This window comes from Bos grunniens, chromosome 2 (genome assembly GCF_055505025.1).
Source record: "Bos grunniens cultivar Pamir isolate PY7600 chromosome 2, Bosgru_T2T1.0, whole genome shotgun sequence".
Taxonomy (NCBI): Eukaryota; Metazoa; Chordata; class Mammalia; order Artiodactyla; family Bovidae; genus Bos; species Bos grunniens.
Window position 1 is genome coordinate 131,670,441 of NC_141166.1, and position 23,144 is coordinate 131,693,584.

Below are 23,144 nucleotides of genomic sequence, written 5' to 3' on the forward strand. Positions count from 1 at the left end.
ACAGGAGCGGTGACTGAGGAACAAGGACTTCCCCTTGGGCTGTATCTTTTCCAGTAAGGATGCAGTGGCTGCAAACAGAGCAAACTGTGAACAGTGCATGGCAGGGACCTCACATTCTCCTCCCTAACCCCAGGCTGGGGGCTACAACCCTCGCCAGACAAGTGCCGGGGGAGGGGGCGCTTCTGGAGCCTCTCAGAGGGAGCCTGATCCCATCCCCCACTCAGAGTCTGCAGGGTCCAGAGACCAGAGCCTAGCTCACATCACCTGAAAAAATCCCCGCACAGGACTGGACACACAGGGAGGAAACTGCACACACGAGGCTGGGGACAACGGGAAGTTAGGCAGGAGGTTTATTTTTTTATTTTTCTTTTTTTCCAAACTTTAAACTTTTTATTTTGTATTGGTGTATAGCTGATTAAGAGTGTTATGGTAGTTTTAGGTGGACAGTGAAGGGACTCAGCCATCCATATACACGTATCCATTCTTCCCCAAGTCCCCCTCCCATCCAGGCTGGCACATAACACTGAGTTTCATGTTCTATATAGTAGGTCCTTGTTGAATTTACTCTTTTATTAAAGTCCAAAGTTAAAATGCCTCTTTTTTGTGTGCCACCATTCTTTTATTTATTTATTTTTATTTTATTTAACTTTACAATATTGCATTGGTTTTGCCATATATCAAAATGAATCTGTCACAGGTATACATGTGTTCCCCATCCTGAACCCTAGGCAGGAGATTTAGACTCTGGCCAGGAGGAGAACAGGGAGTGTATTTCTCCCCAGGCCACTCTTGCCTGCTGAGATAGGCTGCATGCTGTCTATGCAATGTGCATCTCTCTAAACAAACCCACCTCTTACCTATTAATATGTCTCTCATTGAATTCTTTCTGCACTGAGACACAAAGAACCTGAGCCTCAGTAAGTCCAGACCCCAGGTAAGTGATTCTAATTAAAAGACCACTGGTTCAAGTTCCAGTCAGATTTAGGCTGTGTTCAAGTCCTGGCATGTGGGCTCAATTCCCCATATGAGTCACTTCCCAAAATTATGGTATTACAGAAGCATTCTTTTTTAAAATTTATTTTATTACAGTTGATTTACAATGTTAAGTTCTGCTGTACAGCAAGTGATTCAGTTATACATATATGTACATTCTTTTTCATATTCCTTTACATTATGGCTTATCCCAGGATACTGAATACAGTTTCCTGTACTATACAGCTAATTCTACATTCCCAATCTTTCTCTCCCTCACCCACCCTCCTTGGCAACCACAGGTCTGTTCTACAGAAGCCTCTAATGTTTCCTCTTCAAGATAAGAAGTTGGAATTCTGTCCTAAGATGCAGTCCTGATGCAGTATCAGAGAAGGTATGTTCAAGCACTGAATCTGTAAGTATACCAACACTTCTTGGCCCAAATGCAGAGGAGAGTCCAAGGGCAAGACACCATATGAGGCCTGAGAATTCAGTGCCACTGGCTTCTCAACAGCTGTTACTCAAAAACAAACCAAAAAAAAGCAACTCTGGAATGCAAAAGCAATCTTCTCACATTACTTTGCAAAAAGATTTCAAAGTTTCCCAGGACCAAGGAGGCCAGTCTACGACCAAGATCGCCTGAGAAGAAATTCTTTCCTCCCCTGCCGTCATCCATGGCCCACAGACACCTGCTGTGTGTCGGTCTGGTGGCTGGGTGAAAAACGCCAGGCTCACTTTCTGTTAACAAAACGCACGTGGATGGGCTCCCCTGGCATCAGAAGCCCATGGGTTTTTGCATGAACAGTTTTAGTCCAAGGAGATGTTTTGATCTCAAAATGCTGAAGCAGCTAAAACGAGAAAGAGAGAAGGGTTTTAAAATTGGGATAGCAGAAACTCTGCAGCACCTGCACTCTCATCATAGCTCCAGCTGCAGGAAACCAAGGGAACAAGAGATGTGAGAAACAGCGTCATGTCCTGATCGGGAGTCCGGCACATCCAGTGACTTACTGGGAGGTCCATGGAACAGATATGCAGGCAGAACTGAAACTGAGTAGGATTTTGTGGGGTTCCTGGGCACAAAAGCCTTCATGTCCCGCATTTCTTGTTTGAAAGAAATAGGCTTCATTAGGCCTCCTTGACCTTCCCTGAGTTCCAAAGAGGGAATCACCCAGTTACTAATTAGTGAAGGGAGGGGATGCAGAACCAAGGGGACGGCAGTCAGAGTCCGGATTCCTCCTCAAGGGATACACATAACAGTGTACTAGAGCTCTTCTGCAGAACTAAGGACCCCACCTAGGTGGAAAAGGGTAAAGTCACGCTGAACACAAGATTCCTGGAGCACCGCCCTGTCAAACTTACCATCAACCAACCAGAAGAAAGTCATGCACCCTGCAGCCGCACCCCAAATTTTGCCTAGAAAAGTTTCTCCCCCCAAACCATTGACTAGATCAAGGGTTTTGAGCACAAGCCACCCATTCTTCCTGCTTGACTCTGTAATAAACCTTTTACTGCTCCAAAGTCTGATGTTTTGGTTGGTTTGGCCTCAGTGTGTTGGGCACATGAACTTTGCTTGGTAACAAAATGTTCAAATAACTTATATTTTATTAGCCAGTTCAAAATTCTAACTCTATTGGTTCCACTGTAGGTCTAGAAAGAGAAGGAATCAAAGGAGAAAGGAAGGAGAAAAGAACAAAGTGAAATTCCAAGGTTTAGAATCTGCAGCCACCTCAGTGGTGGGACACACACAGCTGTCAGGAGGAGGCAGAGCATCCAGACTTCACCCATTACTGTCCTTAATTTAAATATTCTTCATTTGCACCTTTGATTCCATTTCTCACTTCTATGGTTCCAAAGCAGAAGTAGTCCTCTCTCTCAGGGTGAAACTGCAAAGTATCTAAACGACCAGCTTTAAAGAGCACCTAAGGACCCATCAGCCTCAAGCACTAATGTCCCCATCAATTGGCCATGGCCTGATTTTCAAAATCACCTCTAAGCTTAGAGGAAAAAAAGGCAACCTCCTCTACCGACCTCTGTCAGAACTGCACTGGTCCCTGGAGGGGAGGCAGGGCCTGGCTCACAAGCCCGTGCGGACCGTGCAAGGGGCAGACAGCCACTGTTCCCTCCCCCACTCCAACCACCTAACAGAGCATAGGCGCTGGAGAACCTGTATCACCATGTGGGATGTGGGCGCCCCAACCCACTCCACCCCGACTCTCCAGCCTCGTCTCCCAGGCAAAGCAACAGTGTGCACTGATGGGTCCTTCAGGTGAGCTGGGCGGGGGTCAGGCAGGGAGCGGGGCTGCAGTGAAGACACAGACCGAACTACCCCTTGTCATCGTTAGAGAGCCAAGCGCAATGACCCGCGTTCAGGCAGATCTAGAATGCTCTGGCATCAAGAGGCCGTCACCTCAACATCGGATCTCTGACTCTTTGTTCTGACCTTATAGAACTGCTGGCACAGCCCCCTGTGGCAGTGGGAGGACGCACACGCACTTCTCACTCTAAGGCCAACATCCCACATGGATTTTCTGCCTTTCTGAATGGCAGTACATGCTCACTGAAAAAGTAAAACTATGCAGGAGGCATAAAAACAAAAAACAAGGCCCTCGTTCCACTTCAAGACTCCGCCTCCCAAGGAGCAGAGGTGTATCTTCCAAACATTCCCTGTGCGATATGAATGTCTTGTTCCTGATTTCAAGAAAACATGTTATTATTGCAGCATTAAAACCAATCCATGCCTTCCCATAGGCCACAGGCACAGTCTCTGTTCTGTTGGGATAGACACTATTTATTTGCTGAAGGAAAGCCCTTCCACTGTTGTTGTGCTAAGAGATTTTCTTCATGAATGGGTATTGAATTTTATCAGTTATTTTGGGAGATGGTCATAAAATTTTGTCCGTTAATTTCTCCCACTGTGATAAACTCTATCCTGAGGTGGGCCATTCTTGCATTCCTGAACATACTTGGTTTGGTGACAGGGCATTTCTGTAAAAAAAGAAAAATAGCTGTTTGCAGTCTTTTCTTGATTTAAAAATAATCCTCCACGGCATTTGCAGCTATGCCTTTTTTCTCATTCCTAGTGCTGTTTATCTGTGCCTTTCCTTTTTCTTTTTCTCTCTTGGAAATAACAAATAATGATTTTCCCTCTCTACACTTGCAGTAGAAATGAGAACTCTTGAAGCAAGAACTTCATCAGGTACACGAGTATGTTAACAGAAACAAATAAAACCCCTGTCCCCACCACCAAACACGCCGTTTCTGATCCTCTCCCAGTCCACCCATCTGGGCCCTCAGCTGACTCTTGTCCTTGGCATCCCCTGTAACTGTCCAGGCCATCAGAGCCAGGAGGCAGTGAGCTCCCTGCCAGCTGTCTGAATGGCTCTCAGCAAGCAATGAACTCTGCCTGTCAGAGATGTGCCCGTGGAGCCCACAGCATCACTCAGGGAGCCAGGGCCTTCCCAGTCCCTGGGAGCAGACACCGAGAACAGGCGTGCAAACCCCAAAGGCTGCCACCCAGACTCTGTGCACAGACCACTTTCACCCCTCACACACCCAAGAGGCAGGTATCTGGCCCGCTTTGTGGATGAGGAACAGGCTCAGAGAGTTGCGGAGCGGCCTGCCCAGGGTGTCGGAACCACAGACTGGCAGAAGTGGGACTGGAGTCCGTTTGCCTGAAGCCACCATCCCCTCTGCACGGACCTGTCTCCACTTTGTCCACGACTGAGCCTGGATAGTGTCTGTGGGGCTCATGGCGGGAAGAGACACAACTCGGCCCTGCTGAGCTGCAGCCACTGGCATGCCCATAGAGACGGGATGACCGCACGACGGTCCAGCCACCCCTTCCACACCAGCCTCCCCTGGCAGTGGCCCCTCACCTCCCCCAAGCCTGCCTCCCCATGCCAACCACCCAGAATCCCCACCAGGCTGGCCAGGCTTCCCCATCCCTTATGCTCTCTGATGCCATCATCTGCAAAGGTCCCAGTCCCTGCATGTTCTGCCCTGGGCTCCAACAGCCTGCAGGAAGCACCTCAGTGACACATGGGGAAGTGTAGGTGGGAGGCAGGACACCTGCCCAGTGCCCCACACCTGCCACGCCACAACGGTGGCAAGTGGCTCCAACTCCACTGAAAGCTGAGACTCAGCTTTCTTATCAGTGAAAGGGGGAGATGGGTCCCCAGGCCATCCCCTCACGCTTCCAAAGCCTGGGGTCAACGACAGTAGCTCCGGAACCTTGGGCCAAGGTTTTCCGTGGCAGGCTTCCCAAATCTGTGGGAAAGGATAATGGGTAGAGTTTTCTCTACTACAGGTTTTCTCTTATAAAATTTCCTTCAGTCATTGTTTACTTCCGGCCGCAGCCTGAACTTGGATTCTGTACAAGCACAAAAGTAAACACTTGCACACTTAGAGATTCAAGTGTAAGGTTTTCTCTCACCAACACCAAGCCTGCCTGAGGTTTTGAAACCCAAACAAGCTGGAGAACCACCTCCCTGTGTAAAAGGCTGATTCACATAAAACGAGGTGATGAAGGGGCCTCGGGGGGCAAGCGTGACATCCTCCCCAGTGACAGTGACAAGACTGACAAGCTCGGAAGGGAGGAGCCTGGGAGGCCGGGACTTGAACAGCATCCACAGGGGTGGGTGGAGCTGCCCCCACGCCCAGCACGTGCATTTTCTTAGACAGAGTGCAGCCCACGGACACTGCCCTCAGAATCACCTGGAACCCACCCCAGACTCACTAAGTGACTCTCTCTGTGGCCGGGAGCTCCTGGTGACAGGGTGACCCATGGTGTTTGAGGGCCACTCCTGAACACCTCCCACACACCCATCTGCAGAGCTCCCCTGGGAGCTTCCCATCCCCGCCCACATACACCCCTCCCAGTTCTGCCCACATGACTCCAAGGAGGAAAGAAGCAAAGACAAGGCAGGTGGCCATGTGACCAGAGATGGCTCCTGCAGGGGAGGAGGAGGCATTTTAACACATAAACAAGATTTAATAGGAAGCTCGTAAAGTTTTCAAAATTCTTTTTCCCTTTTTTCCATCTAGGTCTTGATCCAGCTGAGCCCAGTCACCTAGACCAAGCCCACAGGCCACTTAGCCCCTAAGGCTTACCTGGATCACGAGCAGGTGGATCTCCAGCTCTGCAATCCTCCGCCCGATGCAGCTTCGAGCCCCGTAGCCGAAGGGGATGGACCCGAAATTGTCAACCCTGCGCAGGTTTCCTTGCCGCAGCCAGCGCTCAGGCCGGAACTCCTTGGCCCGAGGGAAGTTCTCATCCTCATAGGATGTGGCATAGTGGCAGAGGGCCAGCTGGGTCTGTGCAAACCATAAGAAAAGGAATAAAGAATGGAATCCAGGGAAAGCAGAGCAGAGGCCATAGCCCTGGCTGGGCGGACCCTCCAGAGGTGCTCTGGGCTGGGACAAGCCATGTAAGGGCCCAAGAGGCCGTGCAGACCCAGGATGGTAGGTCCCCCTTCAAAGCATACCCCACCCTGAATGAACCTCAATGCCGCAGAGAAGGCAATTCAAGTCCTTCAGAAACTCCCCCTGAGGGACCTTCTGCTTTCACGGAGCCTCCAGGGGAGGGAGGGTGGAATGGTCATATGAGCTACAGAATTATCTGACTTTGTTTTTGCCAGAGCAATATCACACAGTAAACCTCTCCTTGCTCCTAAAGCCCCATCTTCATCCTAAAAACACATGTAGAAGAAAAGGAAATCTACAGAAATTCACACAGGAACAAGGACATCCTAAACGTGGAAGCAAATTCCCAATCCAGCCTCCCCAGCTCAGCCAGCCCCACTGTGCCCACCAGACTCACGCCTCTGGGAATCAGATACCCGCCAACAATCAGGTCCTCTTGGGTGACCCGGCCGTTCCCCGGCAGCACTGGAAACAGCCTGGAGAGAGCCAACGGAGGCCAGAAAGGAGCGGAGACTTTCAGAATAGTTTATCAAACATATAAAAGTCTGGATACAATGCCATTTTCATTTTCTAAAAATTAAATGGGAAAATCTTGCAAGAACCTTTGTGGTCCTCAGAAGGACTCAAAAAAGCCTCACACAACATTGTAAAGCAATTATCCTCCAGTTAAAAATAAAAATTTTTTAAAAGGTCTCACAGTCAAGAAAGATTACAAAACACAAAGAAAAGCTTTCAGTGTGTTATTATGCTCCCAAGAGGAATAATTCTGAATTTCTGAAATACATGCATGCATGGGAACTCTTTATCAAGGAATAGTTCTTAGGACTCAGGGTTCCAGGAAATAAATTCTGAGAACTATACTTTAATTTTCAGACTCTCTGAGAGGTGACCTACGAAAACTCTGAATATAATTTTAATTGACAAATACCAGTTAACACACAACTGGCTTTTTTTTTTTTTAAGATTAAATCGCATGCTGAAGATTGAGGATGCAAATATGACTTGAAACATCATTATCAAGTCAGGTTTACGAGAATTATTTTAGTGAGTATTTTGTGAATAACCCTTGTTCCTTGTCATGGCATTCCCTCCATAGAGGAAGTCAGGATCCTGACCCTCACAGGAGGAAGAACCTTCACTGGTTACCTAATCCCACCTCCTCCCACCCAAGGCTGCCCAACATCACTTATATCCCTCACGCTCTGGCCTTCCCCGTGTCGGTAAAGCCCCGTCAGGGAGCAGAGGAGCCTCACTACTTGGCGTCTCCAGCCCAACTCAGAGGTTTACACAAGACCACAGGATCTTGGAAACACACGTGGTAACTGGCCAAACACCCCAGTACATCCTCCTGACGATCACTCTGGTTCTGCTTTATCCTTCAAGGAGCACACTGGGAAACGGCTGGTGAAGCGGATGTCCAGAGTGAGTGCAAAGTTTGAGCGAGGCTCTTAAGATCTTCAAGGGCACTCTCCTTGTAGTCCAGTGATAACGTTTCCCACACCCAACGCAGGGCACACGTTCGGTTCCTGGCGGAGGAACTCCACCCCACATCCTATGTGGTATGGCCACAAAAAAAGAGTAATGAAGGTCTTAATGAAGAAATGAATATTTCCAACTCTAAAACAGAACACATTTCTCCTGCTCTGAAGAGAGCAGAGAGGAAATAAAATGGTCATGAGTTCCTCCTTCCTAAACATTTCAGCCACCAAGGGTCACTGGAGTATTGGTTTAGGACCCAGTTTTTAAGTCAAAGCCACAATCATCATGATGAAGAATCAGATGTAATGGACATGGTTTTTGACATAAATTTTGGTGAGCCTTTTACCTCAAGGTTTCCTTAAGCAGAGCTCGGACCAGTGGGACTTTGGGGACGTCTGCGGCCGTGGGAACGTGCCTTTCGCCCAGATTCCTCACGATCTCCTGGTACAGGGCCTGCTGCACTTCTGGGTGCCTTGCGAGGAGATACACTGCCCAGGACAACGTGAACGATGTCTAAGAAAGAAACCGGCAGACAGGGGCACGTGTCTTGAATGAAGCCAAGGATTTCCGCAGCAGGAAGCACTGGGCATGAGGTCACAAAAGAATAAGTGCAGGTGAAACTCTGTCAGGGCGTTGTATGTGTTACCCAAACAGGAGACGATCCCCCTAACTCCTCCAGGTATCTTGGGAAAGTAGTGTCAGCTATGGGATCCAAGTGTTTTTTTCAATAATGAGCTACAGGAAACATTATTTTAGAACTTTTTAAAAATCACTGAAGAGCGGGAATTCCGCAGCAGCCCAGTTAGGTCTCAGTGCTTTTCCTGCCGAGGGCCTGGGTTCAATCCCTGGCCAGGGAACTAAGATCCTGCAAGCGACATGACGTGGCCAAAAATAAAAAGTAATCTTAGAAAATCATTGAAGAGCAACTCGCCTCCTCTTGCCTGGAGTCTGTGGGCCCATAGGAATGCTGGTCAAGCCTGGAGGTTGTGCCTAGAACTTTCTGCAACTTTCTTTACAAGGGTCACTTGGGTTTTGCTAAGAAGGGCTTGAGGCTGCCCATCAAGCTGAGAACAGCATGCCGCAGGCCCGTGGCTGGGCCAGGCCTGCTCTGGTTGCCCTAATCAGATGAGGAGATGTGGGAGTCAGGGAGTAAGGGTGGAGAGGGGGCAGCCATGGGTCTATTAATGGTCCATTCATTGTTCCCGTGTGCTTATCAAGCAAACTACCATATGCGGATTGGACGGCATTTGCACGAAGCAGTATCACTGTTTCTACCACTTCTTAGATTGAAGATGGAATTTCTGGTTATTGAGAATAATTCTATTCTATATCCTAGGTTCCAAGATTTTCACTAAAATCAATACTATTATCTATGTGACTATATTTCACTTGCTTGTAAACAAGGACATTCCACAGTAAAGAGCCCTTCCTTTCAACTAAAAAGACTAACTTAAGTAAGTCATTGACATTATTTCCCTCCGATAGATATTACGGACTTTTAGAGGATATAGTCCGTAAGTGTTTATAGGACAGCTCTACTGTAATACATAATATAATATGCAAGTTCCTCCTGTAAATGGTTAAGGAAATAAATTAGATGCTTCCGATCAAGAGAACAGAAAATTTCTATTAAAATCAGTTTCATGGAAAAACCACATGTGGTATAGCCATACAATGGAATGCTGCTGCTGCTGCTAAGTCGCTTCAGTCGTGTCTGACTCTGTGTGACCCCATAGACAGCAGCCCACCAGGGTCTCCCATCCCTGGGATTCTCCAGGCAAGAACACTGGAGTGGGTTGCCATTTCCTTCTCCAATGCATGAAAGTGAAAAGTGAAAGTGAAGTCGCTCAGTCATGTCCGACTCGTAGCGACCCCATGGACTGCAGCCCACCAGGCTCCTCCGTCCATGGGATTTTCCAGGCAAGGGTACTGGAGTGGGGTGCCATTGCCTTCTTCATACAATGGAATACTATTCAGTAATTGTTGTTGTTCAGTCACTCAGTCGTATCCGACTCTGCAAGCCCATGGACTGCAGCATGCTAGCGTCCCTGTCCCTCACCATCTCCTGGAGCTTGCGCAAACTCAGGGCCATTGAATCAGTGATGCCAACTATTCAATAATAAAAAAAAAAGAATAAATATCTTTATAAGCAACAACATGCATGAATCTCAAAAATCATTTCACTGCGTGAAGGAAGCCAGACACAAAATACACACCATATGATTCCATTTATATAAATTTCTAGAAAAATGCAAACTTATGTACAGTGGCTGCTATTGCCAGGGGCGGGGGTATGGGAGGGATGGACTGAAATGAGGGTGAGGAACTTGCAGAGATGATAAAAATGTCCAGGATGTTGATTGTGGTGTTGGTTTAAAAAATGATAGCATTTGTATTTATACTGTATCTGTCAACAATCTGTACTGAATTGTACCACTTAAATGGACATAGTTGGTTGTGCACAAATTATGCTCAACAAAGTTGGCTTTTTAAAATAACATTTTTTTTTTAAATGAGCATAACGTTGCAAGCTTTTGTCTCCTGAAGGTTCCTTCAGGTAGGAATGGGTCCTTTCTGCACCCCCACCTCCATCACGTGGTGATACTCTTAGTTACCACTAGGGGGCAAGAGTACCACACATCTGAATCAGCTTAGGGCTGGGCTGTGCATTCCAACACTGGTTCCCCACTCAAAGCCACACGAAGTCACATTCACACCATTAATTAGAATTTTCATTGCTGGAACTGAGTGCATTGATTAGTTTGCATTTCATATACATACATTTTGTTTTATTGTTGAAGATGATCTAAAGAGTAATGAATTTATGTGAAGTTTTTCTGCTTTTACTTAAGTGACATCATGTCACTAAAAATGTCAACCATAGGTTTTCTTCTCCCTCTAAAAGGGAGATTCATGCTTTCCTCAAGTCCAGGAAGCACTCGTGTGAAGGAAAAACCTTGAGGTAATCTTTGCTGTTTCATCTTTCCACCCGTTAATCGAGGACAATAACACCTACTTCAGAAGATCCTGTGAGAACAAAAGGATACTTACAGACACGCACAATCACCACATTTACTACTTAATCTTAATTATTTCACGCAACTGACTTCCTCCACATTACTGAAAGCCTGGCCCTCCTTTTTCCTATTTCACCACTATCTTTCTCAGCATCCCTGTAGCACCCTCGCCCCAGTCAGGGAGCCCGCGGTAACCATCCAGTGTGCGGGTCCCACACTTCCCCCATGCCCGGCAACCGCTCAGAGGTGCGCCTGCGCGTGGACCATCCGGTGTGCAGGTCCCACACTTCCCCCATGCCCAGCAACCGCTCAGAGGTGCGCCTGCACGTGGACGGCGGCGGGGGCAAAGCTGGTTTTACTAACGTGAACACAGGATACTCACTTTTCTGCACCTTCATTTTTCACTTAGCAATAGGGTACAGAATTTCCTCCAAATCAGTGGTCAGTGCTTTGTTTCATTCTGATATTGAGCTCTCCTTGGTCATAGTATATTATCCATCTGCTACACTGATTGAATCTATTCATTCAGATTTTATTTTAAACTGATACACACACATATTAAAGCAAAGTGCTTATTAAACATTTCTTTCCTTACGCTTCCTTTAGCAGGTTTTGAAGTTATGCTGGCCTTATCAAATGAACTGGGGAGTTTTCCATAACCCAGAATATTTTAGGTGATAAATAAGAGGGCTTTTCATGTCTGTGCTCTCTGCATTTCTGATATTATGAAACAATGGAGAAACGTTTGCAAATCAGGATTTTAAACTTTAAAGCGTGTTATTTAGCACAGGAACTCTAGTTAATGCTCGATGGTGACCTAAATGGGAAGGCAGCCCAAGGAAGAGGGGATACACCTCTACATGTGGCTGATTCACTTTGATGTACAGCAGAGACTAACACAACATTGGAAAGCAGCTATACTCCAGTAAAAAAGTCATAAAATATTTTTTTAAATTGTTACTTTGTGTGCATGATTGTGGAACTTGGTTATGTTCTTTACAGAATTCACTGTGCACCTTAGTTTTACATTTTACACATATTTTTAAAAAGAGAAAAAGTGGAGTTTTCTTCTGGAGATGTGCAGCAGCGAAGCAGACGCTCAGCTAGTACAAACACGCACAGTCCTTTTGAAGTATCCGCCATCCGTCGGATTTCCGTCGGATTTCTTAGAAAGGTCCTAGACTCTAACCATTGTGTGTCTGTTGAGAAAGAAGGACTCGTGAGAGCTCACCGTGTCTACACCGGCCAGCAGCATCTCGGTCATGTTGGCGTAGATTTCCTCCAGTGTCAGTTCCTGGCTGAGGAAGAGGTAGGTGAGCAGCCCTCCTCGCACTCTCTCCCCTCTTTCCATCTGGCACCGTATGTCCCTCAGCTTGTTGTCAATGTGAATTTGGCCTGTTTGAAAACAGTGTTTCTGTTGGAAGAAGTTTGGTTAAGAATCACCTCTTCAAGTGATACAAATGAACTTATTTACAAAACAGACTCATGGAACTTCCAGTGGGGGAGGGCGACTAGGACAAGATGGGAGGCTAGGGGATGGACACGTACACAGTGCTATATTTGACGTGGACAGCCAACAAGGACTTCTTGTATAGCACATGGAACGCAGCTCGATGCCATGCGGCAGCCTGGAAGGGAGCGGGGCTTGGGCAGAATGGATTTATGCTATGTGCGTGGCTGAGTGCCTTTGCTGTCCACCTGAATACTCCAGTACAAAAAAAAAAAAAAGAATCTCCCCTTCAGTCTCAATTCCCTCTTCATCCCTCCAATAACTTCTCTCAATTTTTGACAGGTTCAGAGGCTAGACAGCCCCCATTGGTTTACTGCCAACCTTGGAACTTCATCCATATGCTTGTTTGTATAAATGAATAATGGTTGGGAACTGCCTTCTATTTGCAAGGTGGGATGCTACTGGGTTCATGAATTGTTGAATAAACCCAACAAGGTACTTACATATACTCTGAAGAAAGAAAGATAAACATCTCTTCTTTTTGTAAAATAATCTATAAAGTATTTGCAAATGTTCGTTTTTCTACTGTAATAGCCAAAAAAGCTGTGAAGTAACAAGAATATAGATCCTTTTTTCCCACTGTGTTTCCAGAAGGGAGAATGAATGAGGGAAAGGGCCAAATTACTGCAGAAAGATGCTAGAATATTATATATATCAGAACTCATATACGCAAATGAGGGAATTCCCTAGTAGTCCAATGGTTAGGACTCCAAGCTTTCACTGAAGGGGATGAAGTTCGATCCCTGGTCAGGGAACTAAGATCCCTACAAGCAGCACAGTTTGGCCACAAAAAAAAAAAAGAGAAATCAAATGAATGCTGACCTCTAAGACACTTCTTTCTTTCTTTTTTTTTTTTTTTTTTAAGACACTTCTTTCAATGTTAATATTGTTCTAAAAACATAGTTCTAGACATCTTGGAAATCTCTCACTTTGAAAATTCTTTTATACTAAAATTTTTAACCATATTGGAAAACTAATCTTACTTTGTTCATCTCAACTTGGGTTGGAGCAAAATGGTTTCTCCCAGCTTGTTTTCACCCAGTAAGCAACAAATGAATTTGTCCAAAAAAGCCTCCATTGAGAATGTTTCAATGATTGAAGCAATGACAGAATGATTGGACTAAAGACATCATCTCCCATAGACAACACTTACTTGCACCTATCCCTGCAAGCATGTTGGTTAAAATTAAAAGAGTTTAAAAATGAGAAATCAATCACATTACTTGTGGTCACACCCCACGTGCTTTTTGCTCCTTCAGAAAACCAGGCTAAGAGTTCTCGAGTCCAAACAGCACATAACTTCACCAGGGCATCCCCTGCAGTGATCCCACTGTCTGTGTGAGTGTGAGACACACAAGCAGCGGGGAAGTCAGGCCCACCCGGCTCCACAGCAGGTGCCCCCACTCTTCTCTTACTGAATTCGAAGAGTCCATCCCAGGACCTGCAGAATTCCTGCCAGGGTTTGGGGATGAGCAGGCGGAGCCACCTAGGGATGGCGCCGGCATACATGGAGGTCTTGAACGTGCAGAACATGAGCGCCAGGGCCTCGATGTAGTCCGCGGTCAACTGCGGGATGCTGTTCCCCAGGCAGCCCAGGCGACTCTCATAAAGAATGGTGGCCACTCCTGCACAGGGGAGAGGTTACAGCTTTTCTCCTTCCGGATTAGCCACAGAATCAACATGAGATACCTGCCCATAAAAGTAGCTACCCCCGAGGTTTTCCTCTATCAGATTCTGATCCTCAGGACGTTGTGCGTTCGGTGATGACTGACCCTCGGCCTCACCATGCCCTCAGGTCAACAGTCTGTTCAAGACCCACGACGCAAAATTCCCAACCTTTCAGCCAATTGCTCGAGTTTGGGGAGTTAAAAGGTGGCTCTTCCTGGCCACACATCAGGGAGCCCCAGACCCAAGAGCTAAGGGGGCAGAGGAAAGGGCTGCCAAAGAATCAGGGAAGAGCAGGATTTCTCAGTGTATTTACAACTCACTTCTCTTGATTTTATGACTGTTTTTAGAGAACATTAATGCCAGAACTTTAAAAAGTTAACTTAAAAACTAAATTTGAAGCAAGCTAAACTAATTTTTTTTTTAATGGGAAACCTGGACTTCCTTGGTTGTCCAGCGGGTAAGGCTCTGCACTCTCACTGCAAGGGACATGGGTTCAATCCTCAGCCTGTGAATAAATAGTTAAAGTGGGGAATCTAATAGAATTCTCAAAAAACTCAGGTTCAGAAAAAATGTTTGGTATGCTACCTTTTTTTTTAAGTAAAAACAAGGCTCACGTGTATTTCTTCGTACATGTGTAAAATATTCCCTGAAGAAACTGGTAACCTAGCTGGGTCAGGAGAGAAGGAAACTTTTCCATGAGTACCTTTTGGATTTGGTTTTTGAACCACGGGAATGTACTACCCATCTAACAAGGGTTTTAAAAGCTAGAATGACTGCAGTACACACCCTCTCAATTTCTGCTGCGTCTTTTAAACTTGGCAGTGCCGGGTCTTAGTTGCAGCATGTGGGATCTAATACGCCGCCCGGGGATCAAACAGGGGCTCCCTGCATTAGGAGTGCAGAGTCTTACCCGCTGGGCCACCAGGGAAGTCCCTCTGTTGCTTTTTAAATTGTGCTAAAACAAAATGTGGAGTAATTAGGAGCGAGGTTCTTGAGTTAGAGAGGCCTGAATTTGAAACAAAGTTTCTGCCATTAAAAATGGACAGTAGTTTTTCAGTTTCCCCATTTGTAAAACAGTGGTGGTCACTCTGGTTCCGTTAGCACTGTGAGGATTACACATACATACATATGGGGCTTAGCACAGTTTGGGACGCAGGAAATGCTCAATGATAACAAACATTTTGGCAAACGTTCATTCTTTCATCTTTCCCACCATCTGACTTCACTTCACCTTCCATTGAGTATTTGAAGAAAAGGTCATTGATGTTGGTCACTGTATCTCCATCTTCTGCCTGGCTCTTGAGGAAGTAGATTCTTTTAATTAAATCAGCAATAACTTGGTTGATTTCTCCTGCAAAAATGGCCACATCTTTCGGTTTCAGAATTCTTTGTCTCAACACACTTCTCATCTTGAGCCACTGTTCACCCTCCCTAGAATAAAGTGAATTTCAAATAATCTTACTTATATCAATATTCTGGGAAGGAATTCAGAATATCTCTGCAAAAATTTCCTAGCAATAGTCAACAAGATCTGCCAATCCAAATGGAATGGCAATAGGATAGACACGGCAAAGAGAGGGGAGTGATGGTGTCACTCCCCAGCTCATGTATAAGGACAAACAGGCAAGAACAGAATCTCTGAACTGATGGGAACTGGGCCAGGGGATCGGGGGATGCACTGTGCTCTCCTCCCTGCTTGAGGCTGTGTTGATTAACTCTCGGAAGACACAAAGGTGTATAAAAACAAAATAATAACCAAAGCGGTTATGAGACAGGAATCTCACAAAGCAATCAGTGCTGACATTCCGAGACCATCCTGGAGTTCACCACAAGAGCTCACCACCCTCACCCCGGTCCACAGGTGGGCTCTGTGAGCTTCAGCCACCTTGGTGGTCATCACGTGGACACCTAAAGCCACGAAGTGTCGCCTGAGAAACAGTTTCTCTCCATCACTTGGTCAGTGGGACCTCCCACCTGTCCCCGCCATCAAGTTTCTTCCCAGAGGATTTCAGGAGATTTCAGGAGACCACACAAGAGGCTCTTTTGAGACAGTCCCCCTGGGAGTTCTGTGCTTTATTAATAGCTGGTTTTAGGAGCCCAGTAATTCAGGGAGGGAGTCTCCCTGGGCTGCCTGCTCCTGCTGAGGCTCAGCCTGGCTCCACATACTCACGCAGAGATAAGGCCAGTGGATCTGCCCCGCAAGTCTCGATACTCCTGCCAGGACCCCATGTTGGCTCTCTGGGGCGAAGCCCCCTCCGCGCGGAGCACCTGAGCCACCAGGTCTCGGTCTGCAACAGATACTACAAACTGAGGACCAAAGTGAGACTTGAAGATTTTTCCATATTCCCGTGTGTGCTTCTGCTGCAATACCAAGGAGAAATCACAAAAGTAAAAAAATACACAGATATGACACACCTTCAATACAGACACTCCTAGGTGTCAGGGGGGCAGAACACTGGGGCAGAGGGAAGCTCTACATCGTACAGAACTGATCAGAGTGGCTGCTTTACTTGCGGTTATCAAGGGGGAAAGGAGTGGGGAGGGAACAACTGGAGATTGGGGTTGATGTACACACACTATTAAATACAAAATAGATACCTAATAAGGACCTGTTGTATAGCACAGGGAACTCTACTCAGTTCTCTGTAATGACCTGCAAGGGAAAAGAATCTGAAAAAGAGTGGATAACAATATATGTCTAACTAAGTCACTTTGCTGTCCACTTGGAAGTAACACAGCATTGTAACTCAACTCTGCTGCTGCTGCTGCTAAGTCGCCTCAGTCATGTCCAACTCTGTGCGACCCCATAGACGGCAGCCCATCAGGCTTCCCTCTCCCTGGGATTCTCCAGGCAAGAACACTGGAGTGGGTCTATACTCCAGTAAAAATTAATTTAAAAAAAAGAAGGCCACGTTAAATATTCCTGAGATAAACATATTTTCACATCATTAATCATATCCACAGAAGTTTTCTTAATTCTTTAAAGATGTGTATTTAAAAATAACTTAAGTGTGTGAAGCAACAAGAGGAATGGGGTGTAGATGAACTAACTGCAGGGTCTAAATGTCCTCTGAGTCAAATGTCCTCTGAGTCAAACGTCCTCTGCTGGCTCCTTTCCCTTAGGCCCTCAGCAGCCCACCCAGCCTGCCCCCTCGAAGAAAGCTGCCTGTGGGCAATGTGTAATGAACCTGTGAAAATATCTACAGCAAGAAAATGAAAGAAAAGGCACCCAGATTAGAAAGGGGAAAATAAAGCTATCACTATTCACAGATGCCATGATCTCACATATAGAAAATTCTAAGATACCTGCTAAAAAAAAAATCAGAACTAATAAATATGTTCAGTAAGCTTACAGAATATAAGATCAATATACAAAAATAAAATTGTATTTCCATACACTAGCAATGAACAACCCAAAAATAAAATTAAGAAAACAATTCCATTTGCAATAACATCATAAAGAATAAAACATTTGGGAACACAGTTAATAAAAGAATTGCAAAACTTACACTCTGAAAACTACAAAAATCATTGAAAGAAATTAAAGAAAACATACACAAATGGAAAGATAATCCATGTTAAAGGAAAGAAAAACAATATTATTAAGATGGTAATACCTCCCAAACTGATTCATAAATTCAGCATAATGCCCATCAGAAGTCCAGCCACTCAGAACAGCAAACACAATCTTTTTTAAAAAAGCAAAGTTGAAGGCCTAACATTTCCCTGTTTCAAAGGTTACTATGAAAGTAATGAAGACAGTGTGATACTGCCCTAAGGATGGACGTCTAAATCATTGGAATAATTGACAGCTCAGAAATAAACCCATATATCTATGGTCAACTGATTTTCAACAAGGGTGTGAAGACAATTAAATGGGGAAGAATAGACTCTTTAAGATACGATGCTGGGAAAATTGGATAGCGACAAACAAAAATTAAGGTGTACGCTAGTCTCACACCACATTCAAAAACTACCTGAAAATGGACCAAAGACCAAAACATCAGCGCCAAACCCACAAGACTCTAAGAGGAAAACACAGGGATAAACATTCATGGCCTAAGATTTGGCAAAAGTGTCTTAAGATATGATACCAAATGCATGAGCAACAAAAGAAAAAATAGATGTTTGGACATCTCACAATTTGTACATGTGCTTCAATTTTTAAACGTGTTTCACTATCAAGAAAGTGAAAGACAATCCCTAGAATGGGGAAAATATTTGCAAAGTACATATGGATAGAGATTTATGTCAGAATGTATAGGAAACTATTACAACCCAACAGAGAAGAAAACAAATAATTCAATTAAGAAACTGGGCAATTATTTGAATGGACACTTCTCTAAAGAAGGTCTCAAAATGTCTAATAATCACATGGAAGAAGCTCAACATCATTAGTCACTGCTGCTGCTGCTGCTAAGTCGCTTCAATCGTGTCCGACTCTGTGCGACCCCATAGACGGCAGCCCACCAGGCTCCCCCGTCCCTGGGATTCTCCAGGCAAGAACACTGGAGTGGGTTGCCATTTCCTTCTCCAATGCATGAAGGTGAAAAGTGAAAGTGAAGTCGCTCAGTCGTGTCCGACTCTTAGCGACCCCATGGACTGCAGCCCACCAGGCTCCTCCATCCATGGGATTTTCAGGTAAGAGTACTGGAGTGGGGTGCCATTGCATTAGTTGCTAGGGACATGTAAATCAAAACCACAATGAGATATCACCTTGCATGCACTTGTATGCTTATAATCAAAGGACAGGTAATAATAAGTATTAGCAAGAATGTGGAGAAATCAACACCTTCTTGTACTGCTGCTAAGTCACTTCAGTCGTGTCCGACTCTGTGCGACCCCATAGACAGCAGCCTACCAGGCTCCTCTGTCCATGGGATTTTCCAGGCAAGAGTACTGGAGTGGGGTGCCATTGCAGCTACTTTAGAACAGTCTATGCTGCTGCTGCTGCTAAGTCGCTTCAATCATGTCTGACTCTGTGTGACACCATAGACAGCAGCCCACCAGGCTCCCCCGTTCCTGGGATTCTCCAGGCAAGAACACTGGAGTGGGTTGCCATTTCCTTCTCCAATGCATGAAAATGAAAAGTGAAAGGGAAGTCGCTCAGTTGTGTCCGACTCTTAGTGACTCCATGGACTGCAGCCTACCAGGCTCCTCCATTCATGGGATTTTCCAGGCAAGAGTACTGGAGTGGGGTGCCATTGCCTTCTCCAAGAACAGTCTATACAGAGTTACTATTTGACACAGCAATTGCACTCCAAGAAATAGACCCCAAAGAAATGAAAACATGTGTCTGCACAAAAACTTACACTGAATATTCCTAGCAGCATTACTTATAACAGTCAAAAGGTGGGAACAATCCAAATGTCCATCAGCTGATGAATGAATAAGCAAAACGTGGAATATTATTTATCCATAAACAGGAATGAGGTACTGATACATGTTACAACATGGGTGAGCCTTGAAAACATGATGCTCAGTGAAGGAAGCTAAACACAAAAGACCACATATTGTATGATTCCACTTATATGAAATGTCCAGAAAAGGCTAATCTATAAAGATAGAAAGTAAATCATCAGTAGTTGCTTAAGGTTGGGGGAAATGGAGGGTTGGTGAGTAATAGCTAAAGGATATATATTGTATTCTTTAGGATTTCTTTTTAAGGTTATGAAAATGTTCTATATTTGTTTGTGGTGATGGCTGTATACTTCAAGTGAGAGAACTGTATGACATGTGAATTATATCTCAACAAAGTTGTTACCAAAAAAGGAAATCACAATAGATGTAAATGAGTTAATCTGTCCAGTTAATAACTAAGGAAGGAAGGAGAGAAGGAGAAAGGATGAAAGATAAGTGCCCTCAAGCATGGCTCAGTATGACAAAGGCAGGGCTGAGCGTGGCGGAAATGACTGCATTTCTCTTTGGCATCTGCCAACGTTTCTTATCACCCCAATTCTCAACCATGCAAATGGCAGGCCAGAGAGTCTGTCATCTCTCCACTCTTCTGCTCTCAAGTGGAAGCTGTTTGCTTCTTTACAGGCCTGGTTGAAGTCCCGCTGCCTAGAGATGAAGACACTCAGACTCAACTGGGATGTGTCAGGTGCCAAAGGACCACTCGGCCTAACCAACAGGTGACCCCAGAAGGGCGTTTCTCCAGGTGTCTGATAGCATGGCTGTTACAGGAAGGACTGGGAGAGGGGCCATTCATCAGGGAAATCCAGCTACTGAATGGGCACAAGCAGACAAGGGAGCAACTGACCAAGGGGCAGAAAGAACCAAATGAAGGAACCAAGTTTATGGCCCTTTCAGTGGAGGGCCATGGAATGATACAGTCAGCCAGACTCAGTTTGTTTAGCCAGCTGGAGCACAAACTCTGGAGTTGGCATCTTGGGTCACAGATGGGTGACCTTGGGAAGTGAGGTTCCACTGTGCCTCAGTTTCCTCATCTGCAAAATGGAGAAATAATAGAAATTACCTCCCAGGGAGGACTTAGAACTGTGCCTGGGCAACCATGAAAAGAGTTCTAGAAGTGTCCATTCTTCTTATGTATTGGTTATTACTACAGCTTACAAAGCCCTCACAATAACCCATGAGATGGATGACGAATGTTAGACGTCTGCACAGAGGAGGAAACCACAGTCCAGAGAGAATAACTGATTGGCGAAGACTCCACAGGTGTTTGCAGATCACTGGTATGTAACTCAGGACCCTTCCACTCTGTCACACCAGGCACCCTGATCACTGTCTGCTCTGCCACTAACTAGCTGTGTGACCATGGCCAAGTCACTCACCCAAGGCTTTGGGTGTTTGCCACATGTAAAGTGAAAGACCTGGATCCTATAGCTGGCATTCTGATTACAAGTCGAGTGAAAGAAAACTGGAGTTGAGATAACAGAATAATTCTCTTCCTCCTTAGAACGGCAGTAGCGGTGATCTGGAGAGCACCGCAAAAGGGTTATAAGAGAACCTTATCCAGTCTAGAGCAACCTGTATTAAACATGCCAACAAATAATAAATAATGTTTTTACCATATTTGAAAACTATCATCCTGATATCTTATGTTCAGATTCCACATGGAAAAGAGAGGAAATCATTTTTGACCCCTAGAAACATGTCTGGGAAGAAATTGTGTAGGGCTCATGTGGCAGATGGCAAGATGGGGGCCAACTGGAATTTTAGTCAAATTACAACTGCTCCTCTTGTCCACAGTCTTTCTCTATCAATGAAATTTCTGGTCCTCTAAAGGTAGCCCTGGCCTCTGGCACCATCTGGTAGGTTAATGGTTGAGGGAATGGATGAATGACCAAAACCCAGGTGGATGGTTACAAAATCTTCCTCTGAGAAGTTTCTGAAGGTTGAACGGTAAGCTTTGAACAAAAGGAAGGGAGTAGTAGGGGCGGAGGGTGTTCTCGGAAGAGGTCCCAGAAATGACAGCCGGTGCTGGAGTGGCAGCCCTGAGAAAACGACGGGGCAGAGTGGGCAGCAGCTGCCCGGCAAGTGAGAGAGACCGGATCTGCCGGCCTTAAAGGTGAGGGTCACCTTGCAATTAAAAGTTTGAGGTGGGCATGGGAAGGGCAAAACTCTGGGTCAACGTGAGCCACCGTAGAATGAGCGGGCTCCCCTACACTCCGACAGGGTTGTTGGACCGGTTGGGTTCTTCCTAAGGCCCTGCCCAGCCCTGGCTTGACGCCGAGATTCAGGAACCTTCGTCTGTCTTCTTATCACTTGGAGGTTACATAACCCGGAGCCTCCGAACCCCCGCTCTTTGGGGGATTTTGTTTTTCAATTATAAAACACCAGCAAAGAGGACTAAAAGCATATGCAACCAGTCCTCGGCCGCGAAAAGACCCACGGGCTCCTCGCCCACCTCGTGGAGAGACGGTCCTCTGGGCCTCCCCGGGGGCCGTCGGGGAAGGCCCGGCGGCTGCCCGCTCCCCCTCTCCTCCGCAGGCCCGCGCGCCGGAGCCCGCCGGAGCGCACGGCGCGCGGGGCCCAGGGCTCCCGGGCGCTCCCGGCCCTCGACCTGCCCTCTGGCGCCCCTCCTCGGGTCACTCAGAGCCCCCTCCCCGGCGCGCCCCGCAGGGAACCCTTCCCGGCGTTTCCTCTTCGGACGTCCCTCCTCAATGCCCCCTCCCGAGGTCCCCTCTCCGGCGCGCTTCCAGGGATCCTCTCCCGGGACCCTTCCCCGGCGCTCCCTCCCCGGCATCCTCTCCCGGGGTTTCTTTCCGGAGCTCCCCGGGCTTCCCTCGCTGGCGTCTTTCCCGGGTCTCCTTCCCGGCGCTCCGTCCCCAGCGCCCTCCCGCCGGAGAGAGCCCCCGCGCGCCGCTACCTGGATCTCGTGGATGCGGCTGAAGCCGTCCTTGCCAAAGAACTCCACCAGGTTGGCGAGGGTCCGGGGCCCTGGCATGGCGGCGAGGCTTCGGGGCCCCTCTGCCCGGCCCCCGGCCTGCGACGCCCCTGGCCGCCCCGCTCCTTTGTCCTCGGCCCGCGCCCTCGCCGAGAGCCCAGAGCTGGCCAGCCGGGGCTGCCCAGCGTCCCAGCCGCCCAGAAGCCCGCTACGCCCGGCCGCCGGGCTCGGACGGGCTTTCAGGATCCGCGCCAGCAGAGCCATTGCGATCCCGTGCGTTGGTCGGTTTGAGCAGTTTTTTTGTTTCGAGGGCGGCTCTTTGAGGTTACTCTCTGCTCCGTTTTAACTTGTTCGAGCAGCGCTCCTTCGAAGTACTACGGCCCGGGCATCAGTTTACACAGACTTTTATTGAACGCTCCCTCCCCTAAGGCTGGGGAAAAGGGGGTGGTCTGTGATTAGACTGCAACAGAAATGAAGCGATTATTGTTTTTTCTTCACATCGATTAATTAAGCGTTCCTTGAGACCGCAAAGTTTTAAGGTCAATCCCACTTCCAAGCATGGCCAAAAAAAGAAGTCGACTGAGATTTTTTACATTATTTCCTTCCTTAAAAATTACTATTGACGAAAGAAAGCTAATTTGCTCCTTTTGTATTTTAAAACCTGTTCTTTGTGATTTCAAGTTATGCAATTATAATTCGATCCCGAAATGAGAACAAAAATGTTGGA

At 46.6% G+C, this 23,144-nt stretch overlaps 1 protein-coding gene across 8 annotated transcripts; it reads right to left on the reverse strand.

The window, feature by feature from the left end:
• Positions 1-1,061: 1,061 nt before the first annotated feature.
• On the reverse strand, positions 1,062-22,798 carry CYP27C1 (cytochrome P450 family 27 subfamily C member 1). Of its 8 annotated transcripts, none has more exons than XR_015153361.1 (9): positions 22,400-22,794; positions 16,238-16,428; positions 15,299-15,498; positions 13,815-14,024; positions 12,121-12,284; positions 8,219-8,385; positions 6,791-7,945; positions 6,082-6,285; positions 1,062-1,820 (listed from the first exon to the last, which is right to left on the reverse strand). XR_015153361.1 is itself a non-coding variant. In XM_086372090.1 (9 exons), exons 2-9 carry the CDS (start codon positions 16,294-16,296, stop codon positions 1,704-1,706), a joined length of 1,200 nt encoding a protein of 399 aa, XP_086228216.1. In that variant the 5' UTR covers positions 16,297-16,355; positions 22,400-22,796; the 3' UTR covers positions 1,062-1,703. The 8 variants fall into 8 exon arrangements, 7 of the variants coding, with proteins under 7 accessions (XP_086228216.1, XP_086228206.1, XP_086228204.1 ...); XM_086372090.1 differs by having other exon boundaries at positions 6,791-6,869; positions 16,238-16,355; positions 22,400-22,796; XM_086372080.1 differs by having other exon boundaries at positions 6,791-6,869; positions 15,299-15,418; positions 16,238-16,355; positions 22,400-22,795.
• Positions 22,799-23,144: the final 346 nt, after the last annotated feature.

What these genes read in the sequence shown, in the direction of transcription:
- CYP27C1 (XM_086372076.1), bottom strand. Translation starts at nt 22,681, where the DNA reads ATGGCTCTGCTGGCGCGGATCCTGAAAGCCCGTCCGAGCCCGGCGGCC. An exon ending in TCCACTGGCCTTATCTCTGC is followed by an intron (nt 15,499 to 16,237) that starts GTGAGTATGTGG and finishes ACTTTATTCTAG; the next exon opens with GGAGGGTGAACAGTGGCTCA. An exon ending in CTTCAAATACTCAATGGAAG is followed by an intron (nt 14,025 to 15,298) that starts GTGAAGTGAAGT and finishes TCCCCTGTGCAG; the next exon opens with GAGTGGCCACCATTCTTTAT.